The sequence below is a fragment of the Bacillus rossius genome, chromosome 1 (assembly GCF_032445375.1).
Source record: "Bacillus rossius redtenbacheri isolate Brsri chromosome 1, Brsri_v3, whole genome shotgun sequence".
Taxonomy (NCBI): Eukaryota; Metazoa; Arthropoda; class Insecta; order Phasmatodea; family Bacillidae; genus Bacillus; species Bacillus rossius.
Genome location: NC_086330.1, coordinates 355,428,416 through 355,453,423, shown reverse-complemented (window position 1 = coordinate 355,453,423; position 25,008 = coordinate 355,428,416). Strand labels below are relative to the sequence as shown.

The 25,008-nt window shown below is 33.1% G+C and overlaps 1 protein-coding gene across 2 annotated transcripts in view; it reads right to left on the bottom strand.

Annotated features, from left to right (window-relative positions):
- Window positions 1–9,455: 9,455 nt before the first annotated feature.
- Window positions 9,456–25,008, bottom strand: part of LOC134528266 (tRNA (32-2'-O)-methyltransferase regulator THADA) — a 38,272-nt gene continuing 22,719 nt past the window's right edge. The window contains exons 8-10 of one of the 2 annotated variants that reach the window (XM_063361741.1): window positions 24,825–24,975; window positions 23,186–23,454; window positions 9,456–15,237 (exon numbers count right to left, since the gene is read on the bottom strand). In XM_063361741.1, the coding sequence (XP_063217811.1) occupies window positions 14,872–15,237; window positions 23,186–23,454; window positions 24,825–24,975 (786 nt within the window). In that variant the 3' untranslated portion in view covers window positions 9,456–14,871. The remainder of the gene's footprint in view (window positions 15,238–23,185; window positions 23,455–24,824; window positions 24,976–25,008) is intronic. The other variant, XM_063361742.1, reaches the window with a different exon arrangement.

Here is a 25,008-nt window from a genome sequence, read left to right as displayed (position 1 = left end):
TAGTGACATCTAAAATTTTGACGCTGAATATGCTAAGCTAATGTAACCACAAAAAATTATTAAATGTAAGTAATTATTTTAATGTTACATAAAAAATAAAATATTTTCATCTGCTAATACATTTTACATTCATCATGAAAAATAAGTTTTGTATAGTTTATTTGTAAAATTCAAGTTTATAATTCTAAAAGTTGCATAAATAAGTTTTTACGTTTCAGTATTATTTGTAATAATTTAACTCTATAATTTTATGGAATTTATATTTTGCAATAATCGTTTTATATAAAATTCCTAGCATATGCATGTTTTTTCTCACACATATGAGTTCCATTTAAACTTCTTATTTAAAACCAGTTACCTCAAATTCACCACAGTTCACATATCCGAATTTTTATATTATTATTTTTTTCCACTTTTTCAATGCATTACATTAAAAAAAATTTTCAACGGCATCTAATATTTTAAAGTAATATTTCTGCTTTATAAGTATTGTATTTGCATTGAAATTAAAATATGATATAATAGCTATACAATTCAAAAGTTTTTGGTGTTTAGTAGTAATTAAATTATTATGAAGCCCACAATAAAGCATTATTGAGAAAATTGGCTTTGTATTTTACTTTTTGTTCATATACATAATGTAATGCACATATACGGATTCACATTAAGGTGAACTTAATGAATTAAGTACATAGAAAAAGCAGAAAAAAACATTAAAATCATGAAATCATTGTAGACACTAATTTGGTTTAAAAAGAAAAATCTGTTGCAAGCTTAATTTGTTATAAGTACATGTTAAACTTTTATCTGCAGTAATAACAACAGTATTTAAGTCCCCACCAATATTAAGCACACATTTACTGCTATCTTAGAAATTTGGCAGACTGCAAAGCATATGTAGATTTCGAAGAAACTATTTATTCTGGAAATATTTTGGAAACTTCTATAAATTTCTGGAACATTTTAAGAACTTCATGTACATAACATATTTATCTTCTCCAGTATTACAAAATGATTGATTAAATATTTGCCCATTTTCCATGCAGCGAAAATATTATGAATATTTTTAACTCAATGTATCCAGCATTCAATAGTTTATCACGCAGCATTGAATAGCTTAGAAAAAATGTCATATTATATGCCAACTAAGGTAATTATTTAATTTTTTTACCTTCAAACACTATTTTTCATCCCTTGCAATAATAACGTGGTCATATAAAAATTTTCTTTGCACCAAGGTTTAAGATAATATTAAGATGTTTTAAAATAAATTCAAATGAAATTGATACTAAGAGAGTTCTGAATTTTTTTAAATTTCATCCCATGATTTTACAGTAATAATTTGTTTCATCAAAACCTGTTTCAGCCAAAGTTTTAGATGAAGTTTAGGTTGCATACGATGCATTATAACGTATATGATAGCAGATCTATTTCAAAAAAGTAATGATTATTTCTTAATTAAAAAAACCTTGTTATTTCCACCCCTTGCAGTAATGGTTGGGTAAACCAAAATTCTTTTAAGAGTAGTTTTAATCAATAATTAGACAGTTAAACAAAAATAAAAATGGATTAATAGTGTACCGGGTAGGGAAATTTAATTTATTTTTTCATTCAAACCCCAGGTTTTATCAACCCCTTGCAATAATGGTTTATATTATAAAAATTGGTTTCAGACAAAAGTTTTAGAATAAAAGTTATGATTAATACAACATTTTTATAAATTTGATTTTATGCCTACAAAGGAAGTTATGAATTAATTTTTTTGTCCTCCAACCCTTGATTATTTACCCCTTACAGCATGGTTGGTCATGTAATAAATTATTTCAGACAAAAGTTGTAGATAATAATTAAAGTTTTTATAATAAAACAGGATTGATTTAACAGTGTACATGGTAGTAAATTATTAATTGATAATATTCTACCCCTTTATTTTTTCAACCCCCTGGAACAATAGTTTCTTATCATAAATTGTTTCAGCCAAAGTTTTAGATAAAAATTATAAGATTTATAAACATTTTGAACAGAATTACTACTGTATTTACTAAGGGAGTTATGATTTATTTTTAAATTTTAACCCTTTTATTTTCAACCTAATGCAGCAATGGTTCGTCTAGTCAAAAATTGTTTCAGACAAAAGTTTTAGATAAAAATTTTCGATGTTGTTCCCATGAAGTGAGTTGATTTTTTTTGTCCTCCAACCCTTGTTTTTTCAACCCCTTGCAGTTATGGTTAGTCATATCAAAATTGTTTTTAGATAAAAGATTTTGGTATTCCTCCTACAAGTTATAATACGTTCTAACAGATGTGATATTTTCCATATTATGGGAGTTACAGCAATTTTTCTGTTTTTCAAAAAACCTTTCCATGTCTACGCCTTTGGTCGGATATTGCCCATTAATGAACTCGACCGAGATTTTCCGCTACTAGATTTTATGTATCAGTTTGGAAGTATACACATACACATATATATAGACACACACACATTTCTGAGTTGACGGCGATTTTGGGGTCTATAGAACATGAAACGAAAAACTTTATAAAAATTTTCCGAAAGTCGCACCATGGTAATGGCTACAATAGATAGTTTTTCTTTTAAATCTACCTAAAAAATTTATGACTATAAACTTCACCTTCACCTCAGTATTTGAATTTGATTAAAGGACCATGATGTTTGACTGATATGATCACTTGCCTGATACCAAGTTGATTCTGATTTGATTACTGTTTGTGCGAATATGGATTTTTCACAAATCTAAATGTGGTGGACATTGTAATTAGTTGTAGGGGTTTGCGAGTATTTGAAAAATATTTGATTCAGACCTAATAATTTTTTTCATATTTTTTACCAATAGATACCCGAAAATGAAACTCACAAAAAAAATTAAATGAAATATGTAACAAGTATTAAACTGAGTTATTGACAAATTTGGATAGGTTTTATATAACAAATAATATGTGATTATTATTAAAAATATGTACTCTATTTTTATTTAATTATATGATTAGATCAACAAAACAATTTTCAAACTTAAAATAATACTGCTTTAAGAAAAAGAATTGCCAAATTTTTTTCTCTTTCATTTTACTATATATGGCATCAATTTTCTTTTCTCGCACTCCAGTGAAGAGTGAAAAAAATGTTTTCCTGAACATTAAAATTTGTTTACAAAAATATTTGTGAATAATTTTATACTTGATTCAAAACCAGATTTGAATGAGAAAAAAAAAAACAGAATTCACTGAAGCCTAGTTAGCCGGTTGGTTTTCTCGTATTTCATCTCCCCTCATTGCCTCGTAACGACACAATGTTGATTGACAAGAAGCTGATCCCTAATTCATTCACTGGATCTATCTTTTTCAACTTCACAATTTCTGTCAAACTTTAAAAGCTGAACATTATATTTCCAGTTTATGATAACAACTATAATTTGTAAATTATTACACTCCCTCTCCAAGCCTACTTTAAATTATTACAATTCACTTAAATATTTAGATCTCAAGGAACACATTCCAGCAAGTGAGTTAATGACATTAAAATCCTGACTCATAAAATAAACATACCCTTTAAGTACTAGACATTTGTAAAAAAATTTCATTTAATTTTAATTAACATTATATTTCTTGTCTTGGAGCTATTTTTTGTTTATTTCTTCTCCACGTATGTCAACATGCCTATGTATCATTTTTCAGAAAACTTTATACAAAATTTTACTTATGTGAGTTAACTGTGAGACTAGTTTCTTACAATCTCTATCCTACAAAAATACATTCTTATTGCAGCAGATATCCTAAGTGTGTTATGGAGTACACCTCAAAACATGAGTTAGTTTACAGCTAATGAATTTGAAGACAGCCTGTATGCACTTTCTGACAGGTTGTCTCGTTAGTTTCCTTGGCGACAAACATTCTCACAGTTATCTGTATCAAGAGGCATAAGCAGAATTTTATTAGAGGATTTTTTTTTTACATTCATTGCAATAAATGATAGCATTTCTCAAATTTTTTTGGACCAACATTTTGGCACCTTGACCTATAAGATTAATTTAAAAAAAAAGTTGAATTTCACAAGGGCATATATATATGTATGTATATGTGTATATATACACACACACATATATATACATATCTATATTCTTTCCTTGACTATGTCACAATTAGTATCTCACAATTTGTTCATGTATAGTAGTTATAGCATGTGACATGAATGGAATCCACCACCAAAACAACGTTCACAAAACTATTTCCCTGCACATGGCATTAGGTACTATATTCCAAAATGATAGCCATTCAAATAGTTTAGATAATCATTACTGATTATCAGTTAACACAAAAATATTTTGCGTGAAGATAGCATAAAAAAAAGTCTTTCAGTTAGAATAAATATTTTTTGACATGGCATGTTTTTAAATACATCAGATGCGTTATCATGGCTATGTCCACTGAGGAAAAATGTTTCTTGCCATAATGAATAGGGACAAGATTGTGGTGAATTGCAATAAAATGAAAATAACACTAAAAATAATTTTTTTTTACACCACAAAGTACCAAAATCCAAATAAAATAATGAAACTAATCAGCATTTTTAATCAAAACTAAACTCTAATGATAAATACCTAAACTTTTAAATGTTAATTTCAACCAAAGTAATTTATTTAGCATGATGTTTGTACAATTAAAAAAAAAAAAGGATTGGTAAAAGGTTATTATTTTTAATCTTACAACTGTTATTAGTTACACACATATTTTATTTGTTCAGAAAAGTTAGAAATGCTTATTACAAATTATTATATTGAAAAAGTGCATCATGTTATTAGTCAATATAGCATTGTTTTAGAGAAATTTGAGTCATGGAACATTTGAATAACAATTTTTTTCAATAATAAATTATCCTTTTAAACAGATTTTATAAAAAAAAAAATACTAGCAATAATTCAGTAATCTCCTGCTTTAAAAACGAAATGGACTTGGAAATAAAATCAATCAAATCTTGTCTACCAATAACAGACAGACAATAAGGTAAAAAATATATACTGCAGGCATGAACCAAATGTATTAAGGTCAATCCGTATAGAGTTTATAAATTTCTGATAGTGAAAGAAGAAAGTTTTTCAAGATGCACGTTCCTTCTGCAAGAATTTTGGAAAAGCACGTACATAATACTAATTCAACTCTGCAAAATTAATACACAGAGTGTTCCTGGTCCGGTGCCAAACTTATAGAAGTGATTCTAAGTTGATTTTTATAATCAACTATTGTGAGGTAACACATCTTCAGTGCCCCCCTATGATTATAGGAATCATTACAAAATAGTCCTCAGCACTTGGAATCTTCACAAGAAGCACATACTGTTCAGCTTTAGCAGTCCTTATTAAGGTGCCCGCCTTTTCAGAGGTGTCTGTGTTAGTTACGCTGGATGATATGTTCGATGCTTGCTGGTGTTTCTAGCAGGTTATTGTTTCTAAGCACGAGACTCTGAACTCGTGCGCAGTCTTCTCGTCGTGCATAAAGCAAACTATGAAATTTGGGCGGCAACCATAACATTATACAATGGATAAACGAAGATCAAAGTTCAATGCAAAGCCCTTGAGTGCATTAAAGAATCTGTACTGTATTCTTCACGTTTAAAAATTATTCTGAACACACATATTTCATCCCTTTTTCACTCACATAAAAAAACATTTAAAAAAATAATTGTGCGTGGAGTCCCTCCGTGCGGAAGGAGTGAACCTTCGTAATGTGGAAATGAAAATAGGAAGGGGTAGAAATTGATTTTTAGTGAAATCATATTGTTTCTTTAAGACAAACTTTATTAACATTGCTTACAATTCACAATTGATCACATCTTTTAATTATCATTTTCGAGTGGAGAAATATCCAAATCTATAACATTTACAATGGGATTATGATAACTAAAGTAAGATACGAAATGTTTGAGTTCTATTTATTCAATATTTCTTGCAAAAACTGCATCAATGGTAGTTCCCCCTTTGGTTTTCACGACGCTCACTGTTTACTTCGTTGCATAGCAAGAATACCACGCGCATGTGCTTGGGATCTACCGACTCACTCTCTTTCTCTCTCCTACTTTCTACCTTTGTGTATCTTTCTCTCTCTCCCTCTTGCGTTGGAATATTGGACGCTACTCGTTGCTAACGCTCGCGCTGGCCTATAACAGGTAAACTACGCACATGCGTTCGAGTGCCACGCATTCACTCTCGCTCTGTCTCTTTCTATTCCCCCTCCCCAGGAGCGTTGAACGTTTAATGCAACAGTGCTTTCATACCCCCTCCATGGTAGCGTTAAACGTTTAATGCAACCTTGTTCGAAGTCACATTAGAAGTTTCACTTCAATAATAAACAGAAACATAACTTCTCATTCGCCCTTACCATATGCTTAATTCTTTTCATAAACAGACCTCACTTAGATATCTTAAGCTGTTTTCAAATCACAAGATTTTTTCTGAAGCTCTGCACACCGTATGTGTGCCCGGGTACGCAGGGCCCTTAAGGAGTATAGGATAAAATACACTTTGAAGTAACGTGATGTTTGCATTTGTTTACAGATGATGTACACAGTTTTAAACCAGATGTTAAAACCGGTGATCTTCACGCTGACTGCAAATGCTGCAATTCTGACGCAGCAGGACACTTTCGAAAATGTCGGAACTTTTCGGACACATTTCACATATCCTGTAGTCTCGCAATGTTTAAGACATTGGTTCTCCGAAACCGCGGCAGAACACCAGATGCACGATGCTGTCCCAATGTACGCCACGTACAGCTCGTGCATGCGTACCTGATGCCTACCTCCCAGGCTTATGTGTGATTTCCTAGTCAACACATCTAGCGTCATCTTTGAATATATATATACTGTATAGAAGTTGCGAGTGGATAGGATTTACTCTACGTTTTTTAGAAACTTATGATGAGCAGCTTGGGAACTTCACCGCTGCAGTGCGCTGCCGTAACGCACTGTATCGTCTTAGTTGTTATTTACATGTTAGAGCGCAGCACTGTCACCCGCTGTTATTCCTCGCACCCCCCACCTATCATTCACTGCAGCTCAAGGTCGTTCAACGGGAGGGGGAAGGGGTGTTTGAAGAGTTCGACACTTGTCCGCTAGGGACCACCACAAGTCGATGCCCTAGAGATGGTGGCGATTGCGGCGGTGAATTAACCAACTACCTCAAACCGTATTAGAAATTTTAACCTGGGCTGGCGACTTCTATACAGTATATATATTCAAAGGCGTCATGAAACCTCCATGAAAATCACTTTACAAAAAACCGTTATCCCTCTAAACATTGAGTAAATGGTCAACACACATTTGCTTTATTAATCTTACAACCGATTGGTAAATGTGTAAAAGAACATTTGACTTTTGTTCCTGAAAGGAACAATTGTTTTTGTGTGTAAACATCTTAGCTCTCAGGCTACAGAATCTGGTAGGAGTAATTTAGTGAAATGAAATGGTAGCTGAATGAACGGAAATGTGTCACCACGGTGCCAAAATCGTCAAGATGGCTGACCCGTGTGCAGCAACATAAACCATAATATAATCGCTTTCGTAAGCATTAGGGAACATACCAAATCTATTGATGTGCCAAATGAAACTTTATGACTGTGAAACTACCCTGGAATATACTTGGTAACCTAAAATAGTCAGAGTGAAGAATAATTACAAGTTTTAAAATATGTAATATAACTGGCATTATAATTATTATAATACTTATTCTTAATGTAAAATTCAAATAGGCTCGGTAGCATAGCAGTAGAGTGCATACTTGCAAAGCTCAAGGTAAAATTTTTGATGTGGTTCAAACCTTGTCACATAAAAAAAATTTACTTTTTTGATAACATAATAATATATTATCTAATAATAATGTTGACTCAGCTCAATAAGGTTGTTTGTACAAAGTATTTTCCGAGTGATTTCAGTCATTTAAGCACAAACAAATATACAAACATATACTTAGTGTTATAACATATTTTTTTTAATGTTTCCAGATCATTCTTTAGTAATGCCATGAAAGTATAACTTCTAACATGTGCGGAAACTTTATGGCATTAACTGTTTGGTGAATCTTGTCGAAAATCAGGTCGAAATCTGGGGTGTAGGATAATTTCAAGTCTTTTTCGCTTTTATCAGAGCAGTTTCTAACAGTTTACAATTTCCATGTTTTTCGTGCTGATTTCTGCATGTGATGGTGGCAAACAACATTTGCCAGCTGCAAATTCTAGTGACAGGTGCGGAAGTACATTATTGGTTAGTGTCAGAAATTTTGGTATGTTCTTGAAAAGCGAATATATTTTTTTATTAGTACATATATGTCATGCTTGGCATTATTTTAAAGAATTCTACATAAAATTTTGTGTCCGAGTTTAATATTATAAATTTATTTACAACATGAACAACATGAGAATTCCAGAATTTGTTTGTTACCGAGGTTAGAAGTTCATCACTGGCGGTTACTGTAAGACTGGCTGACATTTTTTGTATGTTAATGAGCCACTTTTGAATGGATATTTTTCACTGACAAGTTATAATATAGTTCACTTAGGTAAGTAGATCATTGATAGCAAATTTGGCATTAATTTATTTTTACATAATGTGGTGTGCATGAACTGTGAGTAATTATTTTTGTACTTTGAGGTTTAATATTTAATGTTGTAATGTTGTTAGTTGTAATGTTTATAAAGAAAGATAGTTTGCCTATGTGCATCTTCTTTAACTATTTAAAAGTAGCATATATTGTAACCAATATATAAATAAGCACTCTTTCTGTTATCAGCTTTAAATTTTAAAATTTTTCAATATAGTTCACCAGAAAATTTTCGGCAGTCAACATAAGAAATGTCAGATGATATCTTGTAATCTGTCTCAGACAGAAAGTGTAATGATTAAAGAATCAAAGTATTTTGTATTAAAAAAAAGTCACAAAGTTTTGTCTGCTTTTGAAGCAGAAAAGTTAGCTTCTTTTATGATATACCACTTTTATGTTCAAAGAATCATTTTCATGCTATGAAAGACTAAATAAATGAGCACAGAGTCTACAATACTATCTGAAATTAATTATTATACCCTTGCAAATAAAATTTTTGGTATGAATTCAATTTTTTTTTTCAATCCAAAAATTGAACTGTTTGTCCACAGAATTCCCCAAATCATTTTGTGGTATTACATTGTTTGAAAAACACTTTGCTGCATACACAAGATGATTAATTAATATGTTTTCTCAATGGTGTTTCGACGAAGCCTTCTGAGAAATTTTTCATAGAAAGGTTCACACAATAGCCATATCAGAAACAGTATGCCATTTGGCACAGCAAGGTCTGAGGTAATTTAACTACAGCAGTGTAACAACATTACACGAAAACCAACAGAGTGAAATGAAAATGTTACTTACATTTCTTTTTATATTGGTACTGGAAAAGTGAGATTTAAAGTAAGTAGCTTTAGCAAATTCCACAATTTATTTACACTTTTATATTGAATAATCATCACACAACACAATTAAAAAATAATAAAAATATTTATGTGAGTATTTTATTTTACCTTACATGACAAAAATTCTTATTTTTACAAAAATTTACTTTAGTGAAAAATATTCAAATATAAATATTAATATTACTTTAATTTCACTAACGACCATTACCTTTAAAGTTGCTGAATAAGCATTTACTATTAGTACTACAATCAGTAAATAAGCCAATCGAAGCTGTAATCAAAAGAGCTTGTCCCAATTTCCAAAATTAGAATTTATGTCATAACTGATCACACCAAAATTACTTCTGTTTATTATCACTCTCAAAATATTGTCAATACTTTCACGAACACATCAAAACTACATTTAGAAATATTTTAAAGATGAAAATCACAGTGTCAAGTTTACATAGAGATAAATAACTAGGACATTACACATGAATAATCACACACAATTGTATATAAAACTGCATACTAGCTGACATCCAAACACTTAATTACCACATGGACGTCACATATGATACATACAAGCACACAAACACATTTTAAGTTGTTTATGATAGCATTTTATATGAAATCAGTCTTTCAGCATTGCTGAATGGCACATAGTCAACTGATAACATATACACTGTGCATTGAAACATTCAATTTACAAGTACACATAAAATATTACCAACTTGCACGAAACAAAATAAGCAAGCATAATTCTACCATTCTGGTTATGCCAAAAAGATCTCTTGATGGATACTTTTTTTTTTTGCTAAACAAAACCTTTTCTCATTATGGCCCAGATGAAGTGTCAACTTTTTCTTTACGAACTACGCAACTTTAAATCTTTAAGTGCAATTATCCTCATCAGCAAAGAGACTTGGGAACGCTGGATGGTTATTTCCTTTATTATCACAAAGAAAAAAAACTTTTTATAAAACAAAATTAAAGATTCTTATGCAGTAAGCCTTCCGAATTCCTTATTGATTTGTATGCACGCACGTAACTGGTTAGAGGAGGTTCGTCAGAGCATAACAGTCCTGCCAACCTGTACACCCAATCATGTGCCAGGATGGGAATTTACACGCTAAATTATATTTGGCACAATTCAGCCATTTTTCACAATATCACTTTCAAACAAAAACCACACTGTTTATAGTAAACAGAAGAGTGTGTCTATTAGAGAAAGAGAACGTAAACGTCTTTGTACTGTGTGATTCTGTAATTTTTCCATGTTTAAATACTTAAAACATACCTAAAATAACATTTTGTAATTTTTCTTTAAGATCAGTCCCTCTGTAAGTGACTTCCAAGTGTGCCCTGTGATATACCAAAGAAATATGTGTTCAGAAAAAAAAATTATTGTTACTACATATATTTTACCATTTCAGTATATATATGCCCCCCTTTTAGTTAACACTACTTAACATTACATTATTATGTACGTATGTGTTATTTGAATGACTGTACAGGTTTTGCTCAGATAGTGATTTATTTCAGTACGATACTGTAGTTGCGATTTACTATTTGTAAACAAGGCTAAATAAACTTCAGGTATGTTTCATTAAATTTTTTCCTTAATATTTGACTTCATATTTTAAACATATTTCTCAGAAATTTGTATATGGTGCACTTATAATTATTTGCAGGATTTGAAATGTGCCCTAATTCAAAAATTTGAGAACCACTGTTTTAGAATAATTGTTTTTTTTTTTTTTTTTTGAAAAGCACAATGCATTTTTTTTTTAAGTATTTTGTGAAAAATGGTTTAATTGAGCTTAATAGTATTTCATATGTACCATAACCCAATTTCAGCACATGACTTGGTCTTTGGGTACGTCAAAATATATCCAGCAACACTCATTTTGTAGGACTGCCAGCAAACTTAAAGTATGGAATAGGGTTCAACATCCCGAAGTCATGAGAGACAGATGGGGGGTAAAGCGTGATAAGAGTGGTGAAGGAATTCACTCGTGAAAGAAGCAGGAAAACTCCAAGAAAGCCCACAAGCTCCTCCACATTTCCCGCAAGTGAAAATCTGTTATCGCAAGTACAGTCAGCACTATATAAACCAGCAATCTGTGATTCGGTACACTCTGTAATCTGACACCAATCTAACAGCTCACATTCAGAATTGTCAGGGGTGATAAGAACATTTTTTGACTTTGACCACTCATGTGTATTTTTTTTTTTGCCTAAAAGCAGTTTATGATAACTGGTTTTAAATAGCACTCTAAAGTACACTAATTTTTCTTGAATAATCCCATTAAAACCATATTGACGTTCTATTATCCCGCAAAATCTCTAATCAGGCATGGCCGTGGTACTGAATGTATCAGACCAAAGAGCTTTTACCGTAATTAAAATTTAAAAAAAATGCATGTAAACTCATTAAACAGTGAGTTAAATTTATAAGTTTCAAAATGGTTTGGAATTTTGTTTGACAGTTTGAATTTATATGAACACTACACTCCAAATATAAGTTATTTTGATGAAAATACCAAGATCCTATAAAATTACAATTTTAAAATAATTATAAGTATGGCATGTTGCTAAGTACGTTTAGATTTAAAATTATGTAGCAAAATCCAAAATTTTAGAAGACGAAGTTTGGACCACTCTGACACTAACATGGTGTTCATAAATACGAATGTCTCATATCACGGGTATGGAATGAACCACAGACTCTTCCCATGCAATGAGTATGAAACTTAAAAGAATACACTCCTAATTTGCAAAAGAGAAAATAAAGTAATGTTCTTTTTTTGTAATTTATAAATAATTATTTCCTAAAAAATACTAAATATTATCTAAAAAATGTTAACAGATTTTAATAACCATTTAAATAAGCCCATGGGATTTAATTAGCATTGAATACTTGCATTACTTGCAAAACAAACTGATAAATGACTAGCAACAGAAATATCACTTAAAATTAAAATTTCACAACAGAAATAAATACATATAATTCTTTAAAATACTATGAAGATTAAATAATGAAAACACATTTCATCACTTAACTTGTTTGCACTAATAGTACAAAATTTTATTAATGTAAAATTTAAGAGATAATCTGAAAGCTGACTACAAACAAAGCAAGTAAAGAGTAAATACATAATAATTCTTTCTATATTTGAAATAGTTTCAATTTTATTTTAGAATTCTTAAAAAAATGTTTAACAATTTTTTTTTGTATTATTCAATTATCATCAGGAAAATCAAAGGTAATTTTTTTTACAAACACACAACCACTATTTGTACTTGAATATGAAAAAGCTAGTATTAAAGTCAAAAAAAAAATATTATTTTTTGCAAGTGTAAAATGTTTCTAATGGTAAATCAATACTTCTTCATTCAGCAAACACAGCTTTGTCTCCTAAAACTAGTGAGTGACAAACTGTTGGTTGAAAGAAAGAAATTTATGAAAAATAAGTCTGACTAATATTTTTAATGTTTATCAATGCAATAGCCTAATAATACAAAAAAACATTTCCGGTGTTATTAAATACTTGTTACCTTAAGATAATTGGCATTTATTGACTTATATGTTACATGCTCTTCATTTACATCAAGAGTTTCAGTTAAGAAGTAACTTTGTCAAAATTGGAATACAATGAAATACTGAAATGCAAAAGTGCATAGCATTAATTATGGTGCCGCTATCAAACTGAATGCAGTAAAGTATTATGAAAGGTACCAAACATTAATGGTTAATAAACATGGCCCATTGAAAATCTATAAAAAATTATTTACCACCCTCAATTATTAAAAAATCAATACAAATCATGGCAAAGCTCAATATGGTATAAGAATGAAAACTTAACTATATTTGTAGTCTCAAAAACTTAATCTTTATTTGCTGTAGAAATAACAAATTAAATTTAAAACCATTGTATATTTGTTTGCATAATAGTACTAAAACTAGCAATAAGACAGGTGGGTTAATACATACTATGCAAAACTAACTTTCACAATTGCACAATCCAAGGCCAGTAAATATGAAAATGCTAAACACAATTTTACAAAATGTAATAAAAATACAACATTCCTCCACGACAACGGACTGAAAATCAAAAATTACAAATATTTGTATACATAAAAAAAAATTATCAAACTGCAAAGAAAAATGTTACTAATAAAATTATGAAATCATTAACCTTTTAATTTACTACTCGAGATATACTTCTTTCACAAACAAAAAAAAATTTACAATCACATCTTTACTTTAAAAATTCGAGTTAATAAATCTTTGTACAAGGTTAAACAATAAAACCTTTACAAAATCAAACTGATGAACTATTTTTTTTTTGTTTGTTAAAGAGAAGTTATTCATAGAGAGATGCAATCAAACAAGACTACAAAAGCAGTCCCATCAGTACAGGTTATAATCATATATAAGCAGACTTACCAAATATGTATCAAGAAAACGTTTGTACCAAGGAATTGACACAAACATACAAAATTCAGTAAGTTGAAATAATGCATACAACATCTAAAACCACCACGAATAAGATGATAAAAATAATGTTTACTTCTTTTCCAACTTAGGAATGTTGTACTTTATCATAAACTACCCTACATTTATGGTATTGCTAGTTTTCCAATGCTATATTGCTGCTCTGAAAATTTTAGTTCTCAGTATACAGCATTTGGTAGGGGTATTTTCGTGAACGGAATGGAAGTCGCATTGCATGAACATGTTTAAACTCGGTGAACCGAAGTCTTGTCAGACGGTGGACCTACGTGTAGCAACATAAACCAGCATAATAGTCAACTTTCACACACATTACCAAACATACTGGTGTGTCAAATGAAACTTTATCATAATGAAACTACCCTGGAACATATTTGGTAAACTAAAATGGTCATAGTCAAAAGTAATCATAATTTTTAAAATACTCTAGAACAGTGGTTTCCAAAATGTTTTGGCTGGCGACCCACCTTTCCTTATCGGAATACCTCCACGGTCTATCAGTACATGGTGGAGTAAAAAAACTTCTTTGTATGTCCCTACCTTATGTATATATTATTTACCATCAAATATTGCTTATATACCTATATATATATATATGCTCTTTTAAGGTACAGAATGATTATTGATAAACAATTTGTGTTCTAATTCGAAAATGGTTGACAAAATAAAAGCACCTTGTAGCAAAATAGTTACTTATTTAACAATAAATATGTTTTTGGACACAATTTGATTTGTTTCGATATTTCTTATCTTTTCTGATGGTTTATTCGATGGTTTCTGATAGTTTTAGGATCGAGTCGCGACCCACCTGTAACCCTTCCGCGACACACTAGTGGGTCGCGACCCACCGTTTGGGAACCGCTGCTCTAGAAGACTGGCATTAAAATGAATAGTCGAGATGGGAAGCCGGGGCGGGGTGGTCGCATCACGCCAGCGCAGCCAGCATGGCCTCCACCACCCTCCTGACCTTGAAGACGGACAGGAAGACGGCCTTCTGGCCCGGGACGAGGAAGTGGAAGGTGCGGTCGCCCCGGGGCTCCGCGGCCAGCAGCCGGCCCTGCGCCAGCCGCACGAGGCCGCCCAGGCACGCCGGCGCCCCTGCCCCCTCCTCCTCGTACCCGACCCCGTCCTCCCCGAGACCCGTGCTACGGAACCACCGCACCAGCCGGGGGGCCACCGGGGTCTCCACCCCGCACCGCTCCACCACGCGGGACAGGTGCTGGCAGCACAGGTCCGTCACCGTCACCTCCTCCGCGAACGTGTTCATCTCCCCCTTGTCGAACACTCGCTCCTGCACAGCGTCACCGTTACAGTACATTACATTACTTAAGTTAGGTTAGGTTAGGTTAGGTTAGGTAAGGTTAGGTTAGGTTAGGTTAGGTTAGGTTAGGTTAGGTTAGGTTAGGTTAGGTTAGGTTAGGCTAAGGTAAATTCGGGAACATTCGGGTAAACTTATGTAAGTTGGGCAAACTTCCGTAAGTCGGGTAAACTTCCGTAAGTCCGGCAAACTTCCGTAAGTTGGCAAACTTCTGTACTTATGGGTAAACTCCCGTACATGCGGGTAAACACCCATTATACCGGCATATGCAGGTAAACACCCGTAATGCGGGTAAACACCCATAATACTGGTATATACGGGTAAACACCCATGATATGGGTAAATATCCATAATACGGGTAAATACCCATAATACGGGTATAGACAGGTAAACACCCATAATACAGGTTTCTCGCAGTTTTGTTGGCACTTCTCAGAAATAAAACAAGCTCTGAATGCGGCTCACGTTAGTCGTAAAGAAAACAGTCGAAAGTGGACTATCTTTGCATTATTGGGCGAGATTTAATGTTTTTATATTTAAGCTAATTTTGTTTTCAAAACAAGAGATTTTGGTGTTAATATGTTTTTTATAGGGATGGGACGAATCCACATTTTGGTGTAATCCGAATCCTTGTTCGAATCCTCAGTGTTTGTCATCGAATCTCGAATCCCAGTCCCACACTAAACTTCACTCATGTTATTAAAAAAAATCACACATTTATTTTAAAAAATTACATAGGCCTATGTAATAAAAAAAATCATGTGTATTCATAAAATTGTAAAATAAGTGCATAGTGTATACACCTGATATAAAATAGAGACAAATAACCTCAAAAACCACACACATAAGTTTGCATCTGTCTAATTCTCTGTTAAATTAATCCTTCCTATGTTTTCAATAAAATACGTTTGTATAACAGACACCATTTAAAAAAAGTTACGTTTTTTCTGCAATGTTATATTATTGAAGGTTGGAAATGATGCTAATTGACAAAATGCAGCGTAGTTTATCTTATGTTTGTGCTATTTCCTTTACCTTTATAATACAGTTTAGGTATACAACTTTCTAGAGCTGGGTGAACCTCAGTTCTCTGGTTTCGAACCGAATTGAATCGAACCATAGCAAAAAAATTTTGAACCGAACCTCATACAGAAATAATTGTTTTGAATTAAAATGAACCGACCACCAACATTTCGGTCTTTAACTGAATGGTGAGAAAGAAAGGTTCTCCAGCCATATGTAAAATTAAAACATTATATAACTTAGCTTTATTAAAACATTGCAAAACATTTTATAAGTAAAGTTTATGCAATAAATAATGAAGGAAAGAAAACAGTTTAGAGAAAATCATTTTGCATTTAATTTCTTTATATGTATATTATATATATATATATATATATATACTTTTAATTCATGAAGAAGTTCCATCTAAATTTAAAAAAAAAAACTATCTTCCTTTTTCAGTGTACACTAACCTTCATTAAAAAAAAATATAAGATTATAAAGATGACGAACATTCAGCATAAGGCCACATAACATATTTTTGTGGTAGACATAACCTAACATTTTTAAAAAGTAAAACTTTTTAATAGGACATTAAAAAAAAGTCGAATGTGAATTAAGTTACCTATCTACATTACAAAACCCGCTGACTGCAGTTGCTGTTTTCTTGGAAGAATGCTGCTCGTCAGAAGAAACTTTAGACATTTTTTGGGGTGGTTCTGGGTCATCTGGGTCGTCATTATCTTTTCTCCATTTGGAAAACTTAAACGACGTAAGCCTGCTCATCGCAAATCACCTCAAGAACAATAATATTGTAATCGTAACGTAAGTCAGTGTGGTTATAAAAATTTGCGTCGGAAAAAAGAAAACACTAGAGCTGTAGCAAACCGTATGTATTCGTTACTGAGTAACGGGTGCGGCATCTAGTAACGAGTAACGAAACGTTACACACGAATGCATTTCGTTACTCGCATCTTTCGTATGTTTCACGCATGCGCGCGCGTATTCGTTACAAAGAACGATGTTTGTTTATTAATAAAAGTATAATTTGGAAATTCGTCGTCCAAGTTTTTTACTGTTTATTAAAGGTATTGTGTGTGTAGACAAAGTTTTAGATTCGAACAGAAACAACGTAAGAAAGTATTTTTTACAAATTATAAATATGTATGTTTTTGTTTTTTATAATCGCGTATTTTCACGTTTTATGTTCTTATCTTAAAAGATATATTATAATAAAGCCGCTCTAATGAGAGTTAATTGTTTCTTGGTTAACAAAAGCTGTTAATCATCAAATATTTTTAATTGTTTATATTCGATTTATTTTTATTTACGCGATGTCATACTGTACGCGTACGAAATACGACTCGATTCGTTGCTGTTACCATGTGCCATGTTATACGGTATCAGAAGTAACGAGTAACGATACGAAAGTAACGAGTACTAATTGTTATAGTAACGAATACATACGGGTACACATTTTTTCGTTACTTTTACACCTCTAGAAAACACGAGAAATAATGATGGCTGCCGCGACTACGATAGTCAACTTAGTACCGTACTGTAAAATTTACTGGACCAGTACTTTTAATACACAAGATTAAATTAATATTTTCAGTACCTGACTGTTATAACCAAAAAGGCCAAAGAAAATAAATACATTCCAGTAATTTAAAATACGTAATTTACGTAATCATTTCCTACCGCATTTGTCTTGTGTTAACTTGATCACGTTAGTTTTGCCGAAATACGAGAGTTCTCGTACATGCGCTTTAGTTTAACGTATGGGGTACGCAATCTTTTGTGATTCTACAACACTTCTCGTACACGCACTATAGTTAAAGGTATAATATACAATACATTTGGCATTTGTACGATAGTTTATATTACGTAGTACGAGAAACGACAAAATTCTCTAAAGTAAACAAAAAACAAAGCGCGCCTATATGAAAAAATGCTATGAGAGTTATGCGACGATTAATAATTTTTTTTATTATTATTTTGTCTGCGCTTTAAACTGTTGAGGCGACGATTATGCGATAAAAGTCGGAATATTACAAGTAATGGAATTTTGTTGTGATGTTTTGTGAATGGTCTCAAATGGGGGTTAGAAAATTATAAAAATGTAATTTTTTTTTAAACGAACGTTCGGTTTTTCGAATATATTTTAAGAGGTTTCGAACCGAACGTAAGGATTCGGTTCGGTTCGAAATTTTCAAACTTCGCCCAGCACTACAATTTTCAATTACTACCTAAATCTCTTAAAAACCCACCTTGAATCCCACCTCGGATCCTACGAATCCTCGAATCCATAGGATTCGGTATATTCGACGAATCCAAGATTCGAAAATCCCATTCCTAGTTTTTTATATGAATTTTTTTATTCACAAAGATAGTGTATTGTTCAAAACGATGATTCTCTTTATGCATGTATTGCCAAAATAATGCCATTATGACTGATACTTGCTGCACTTTTACAAAGAAATAAATTGTAATGATTATGTCAAAGTCATAACTATTTGGAATAAAAATAAATTGCCACACATTTGTGTTTTTGAAAATTTTACCAATGTTAGGAATGTAAAAATGAGTTACTAAAATAGATGCAAGCTTAAACAAAGTAAGATATACTCTTCCAATCCATTTAAATGATACATTTTGGTACAAACTCCATACTGAATAAATTAAATTCATTAAATTCAATATATTCAAAGATTAATTATTTGCAATATACACAAAGTTATGTTAAAAAGCTAGTTAATTTCAGGATTTGAATTTTATTTCAGTATTAAATTCAATTTTGGTATTATATGGTGCATCAACATACTTTTTGGTGTTATGTATTTCAGTTTAATCAAAATTCAGCACATAATCTTATCCCTGTGCATAACCTTCTCCAACAAATATTTCAATATTTTTTTTTGAATTTACATTTCATTTCAACAGCAAAATAATACACAGGATGACCACAATTAAAGGAAATGGAAGAAGGAATAGGCCATTCCAACCTGGATGTAAACTATGTATAAAAATTAATTGTATATCAGAAGGGCTAGGCCAGGCTTCTGCCACGTTTCCCGCTTCCCAAAAATACAGTGAAACCCTTTAAAAATGTTCCCACCAAAGAAGTTTTCAAGCCTCAAAAGTTCAAAATTTTTTGGAATGAAACTTTAAGCATAATGTAAATGAAATCTTTTATGATTTTTTTCCTGGTTAATGAACATGAATATTTTAGTCTCGTGAAATAATACTCAATAGAGTCTTACTGTAAATAAATTACAATTGCGCACAAATTTATTAAGTAGTGTTCCAACACTATATATCTAGACAATTTTCCTCACCTTCCCTATTTTCCCTGTTCAAACAAACCTTTTTCCCTGTCCCATTGATCAATTTTGCAAGATAACATTCTAAAATTCTAATTTAAATACAAATACTTATCTAAACACATTCAAACCATACATAAAATGTCAAAATAACAACAAAATTTTTTGAAGCCTAATATACAATTTGCAAAGTTACCATTTCCATCAATGTTACGTAAACAATGTTGTTAGTCTGTAACATAAAACCAATACGTATATTTTATTAAACTTTGAAACACTACATTACTGACTACGATCATGTGAACAACTATCAACATTTGAAAAGGCTTCAAATAATTAAATCAATGCAGTGATTGTCCATTGTTTCTCTTCATTTAGTTAATTTTGAAAACTGATGGCTTTTATAATGCACATGAACTTGTGATTGAATTACAATCTGGTTTGAAAACATCAAAGGAACACACTAACATTACAAAAATTACTTATCCAGTTTGGTAACTAAAATTTTGTTAATTTCGAGGGACAAAACTAGGCACAGCTTGTGCCCCCGGGCGCCACAATTGGGGAGGAGCACTAAATTGGCATAGTAATGTTTACTATAGAAATTTACTTGGATATCGTACGGTTAGAACACAAAAAAAAAAAAATAAAAAATTGTCGGAGGGCAGATAAACTGTGGTGTACTATTCAACTTGCAATGTATTTAAAAAAACTGACTGAAAATCTATTCACTCACCACCCAAGTTGAATCAAAAATACGGGTGGTAATATGAGGCGTTGTCTGAAGAGGTTTTGGTTTGGTTGGTTTGAAAAAAAAAAAACAAATTCTTGCCCCGGGTGGAACAGAGTCTAGTTACGTTCACCGTTCATTTCCGTGTTTTCCAGGTTTTCGTGGCGGTCGTTTTTGATTTCCCGAGTTCCCCCTGCTTCTCCGTGCACTCTAGGGTTCTGCGAATATTCGAAATTTCCGAATTCGAGTTCGAATGTTTTGAAATTTGATTCGTAAATTCGAATCAAATTCATTTTACAATAATTCGACTTGACATCCCCCTCCCCCAATTTTAAAAGAAATGTAAATGGACGATTACATCTTTCACTTACAAAAAATTATAAATCAAAACCCCTTATTTACGTTACCGTTATTTACGTTTTCACGTTATTTGAACCATTTTATTTCTGTCCTGTTTTAACCTCATTTGATGTAATGCAATGAATTCCCGTTGTTTACAACCCGCCTATTGCTTTACGCAGTTTACGCCGTTCGTTCTGATAAAACTGCTTACTAACTTAATTAATCCTATTACAAAGTAATCTGATGTGTAAATCGTGTTTAAAGACGTTTTTAAAAGTTAAAAACTTCATCTTTAACGTCTCGGGAGTCGCTTTATACAGCTTATAAAAACGTAAACAGCACCAGTTAGGTTGTGTTGATTCCTGTATTCCCGTATAGAGCGCGCGCACGTAGTCGAAAATTGAAATTGATAGCTCACAGACTGCATGCACTCTGTCAATAACCGAGTTAACCCGCACAATCGTTATGCGTATAGTTACAAATCACGTTTTTGTTACGGGTTTCTTTTACGTTGAATAAAATGGTTTTATTGCATCACTCATTAATTTAAATTATTTTGCATGCTTTCGCAAAGTCTACTTTTTAAAAAAAACGTACTTTCCATGAATAGGTTTTGTTTTTATGGATTACTTTACTTTTTTTTTTTGCATAATAGTATTCTCCATTCCCTCTTGAGTTTTGGAATAAACAAAGCCTCTTGTAAACAAACATTTTCATTGGCTGCCGTCCGCCGCGCACATTATTCGTGCCCAAGAAATAGTTCCTTGGTTACGTACTATTTGTAAAGTATTTTTACACTGCCTTTTTTATAACAATTGTGGTTATACAGCATTATAGCGTTTCACCATTAATTTAATATCCAATACAGTTTAATGTGTCAGCAAGTATTTACTTCCAATTATGTTAGCAGACGCCGTGTGTACAGTGTACAGTTGATACCCGGCGCAACAGTTGTATTTCGGATTCGCGCGCGCACGGTTTGTTATGGCTGACGTCGGACAAGGTTTCGTAAAGCACAGAACGGGAAAGCCTTTGAAAAGTGCATAGAAAACTATTGTGTTGAATGTTTTTAAAACATTTTCAGACAAATATCCGGATTGTCGTGTAAACGATATCGCGAGTTTAACTGCAAAATTTATGAGTGTTTCGAAGAGCAGTGTGCTTCGTGCAAGGAAAGAATTACAGGACACTGGGACATTTAACAACTCCAGGGATAAAAGGAAACTTGAGTATCCTGTTATCAAAACTTGTGATGATTTTGTGAAGTCGGCTATTAGGCGTAAAGTGCATAGTTTTTTCTTCGCAAATGAACCACCTACGCTGAACCAAGTGCTACGGTGCTTCCTGTTATATTACTTCTCCGTTATTTTATTAGCACCGAATGTACTGAAGTTTGTATGTTGCAACTAGTACTTGGCGCGCAAGATGAATTCAGCCTATCATTTGCTGACGCGGCGCAGTGATACGACGGTGTTTGTTTATTTCAAAACTCAGCTAAGAGTGAACCCACGGTCTCACCCCTAATTATAAACATGATTTTAGAATAAAATGTGCGATGCTTACGCGATAAAAACGGTAAATTTGTTTGTTTTTTTTTGACGTGACAACGTCTAATAATCTATGAATGCCGGCTGGATGCACGAAAGTGTCCCGTTACGCAACTTGTCCCATTACGCTGTGTCACGTTACGCTCATTGTACGCTTGCGGCGCATCTATCTCTCTTCCACTCGATTGGAACAACCATGGATTTGACTTTTTCGAGGCACATTAAACTTGAAACACTCCCATTCGTTTCCTACTTTTCCTATCATCGTCCTATCCTTAACAGAATAACACAGATTGGAAGAAGTTAAATAGCAAACATGTATAAAAGTCATTCAATAAAAATGATTCAATTTTATTCATAAAAGTATGCAATCATTTCATCAATGTTTTGTTATGACGTTGTCACTTAAAACTATCGTCCATAAACCGACTTTACAGACAACCAATTTTTTTTCTTTTGTACCACTTCCTTATGCTGTGATATTATTATTAATATTTTTATCCTTGAAAGTCAAACATGCTAAATAAGGTGGCAAGTGAGAGAGTTTTCTCTACAGTAGGCAACATAGTTACCAGTCGCAGAGAATTGTTGTTGCCGCACCATGTCGGTGAACTCACCTTTCTCCATAACAATTTGAAATGATTTGCGAAGTGATTTATAGACACAGGCCTATAAGTTTTAATTTTTTTTTTAATTTTTGGGAATCTGGTTGTGCTTCTTCAAAATAGTCTCACTTTAATTTTAGTTACTTGATTTAAACTGTGTATTATGTGACAGGTTTTTCAAAGGTGGTATGTTAAAAAAATTTTATGATCATGTTATTTTAATAAATATTCCCAAATTCGATTCGAAAAAAATTCGAAACTCGTGAATTTTTTTGAAATTCGATTTGTAATTGATTCAAACTGAAAAATCACAATTCGCAGATGTCTAGTGCACTCCCTGTCTGTCTGCTTGTACGAGCGAGGAAGGACTACCTCGGGCTGGTCGGCCGGGTCGTCGCCCGCGGCGCCGGCCAGGCTCCACGCCAGCAGCGCCACCGAGCAGGCCACGGGGTCCCTCGCGCACGTGGCCGTCACGAACCAGTCCACCAGCAGCTCCCGGGCCTTGTGGGGCACCACCGGCGCGGGCGGCACCGGGGAGGGCGGCACCGCGCCGGCCAGGTCCGCGGCAGCGTCCCGCACGGCCTCCGCGTCGTCCTGCAGGAGCGCCAGCACGGCCGTCCACAGCGTCAGCACGTCCACGTCTGCCGCCGACCGACAACAAGTGTGAGCGTCCACGCCGATCCGTATCATTGAATCACTTTCCCCCTCACTCAAATTCATACTTCATGTTCAGACTGTGTATATTAGTGCGTGCAATTTTGTGTTAGTGACATTGATTAGACCTCAACGCGATGACAGTGCTTCTGAGAAGTCTGTCTGAATACTTCAAATTTGTATTTCCCCGCGCCGCTGCGCAGTGGCAACCGTTATCCGGCATCATCTGCCGATAGTTTTGGCAGCCCTGAACTTCCAGCCGGATGCCAGTCGTTTGTTCGATCACGGCGGTGAGTAGTACTATATGGTGTAGCCTCACGGTTAAATTTTTGCATTATAATGGCATTTATAATCATTACCATATACAGTCCACTCGGTCATCGCGCTACAACATTTCATATTACACGTTTCCATCGCACTACGGACTATTGCACGTTTCCGTCACATTCACGAAATACTCCCACCAAATGCAGTATACCAGGAGCTAAGATGTGACACATCAAAAAAACAACATGGCATGTGAGACTAAGTCTTAAGATACTTTATAAGGTGTGCAGTTCAGTGACATAGAGGGCCAGTGGTTCGAATGATTCCCCCTGTTGTCAAAGTAATAGTGTATGCAAGTCATAGCTATTTAGTGAATAAACATAAAAACAATTTTTTGTAACCTCCATTAAACAAATTTGGGATAAACTAGAAACTAATTAGCTCACTTATCTAATGGAAAAAATTTACAATGTCAAATGGCTCACAGAAAATGTGCAAATTCCATTATATACCTGTACTGTGATTGTTTATTCCAGACTAGTTAATACCTGACAAGCTTTGCAATGCTTCATTAATTATTTTGTTTTAATTTGTTTGAAGTAGGATCACATATACAAAGCATCTCTCTAACACTCTCTAATTCTCTATATCACTCTCTATGTATATCTATATTTCCCTCTAAATCTCTCTATCCCTTCTCTATTGTACATATATATCTCTCTCTATGTCACACTATAGCAATTAAAATATAAAAATCTATGTTTTATCCATCTATATTTTTACCTGTCACAGATGTGACAGGTGAATCCAATGTGTCAAAATTTCAAAGCAATCAGTGAAGAACTTTCGGAGATTTAAGATTTAGAATGAGGAACATGTAAATTTTTATTTATATAGATACTGTGATTCTTAAAAGTAGGTGCTTACATTGTGTTACATGTATTTCTAACACTCAAGAATAAAATGTGAATGGAAATGAGAAAAATTGATAGTAATCAATATCATAGAAGATGGCTTTCTTTGTATAACAAAAAAAATAGTCAAAAGTGTTAGAGACAATTTGATTCATTAGAAAAACATATTTGCTTGCCTGAGAGAAAAGGCACAGTTTCACTGAGCAGGTAGCTGTTTTGCAGCAAGACTTTAGCTGCACTGTGTCGACACAACTGTGGCTTCTCTGGTGACGAGAACTCCAGCAAAATCTGACACATCTTGCTGGCTTGCTCCGAGGAGATGGGTAGCTGTACGAGATAAGAACGGACTGCAACTCAGTA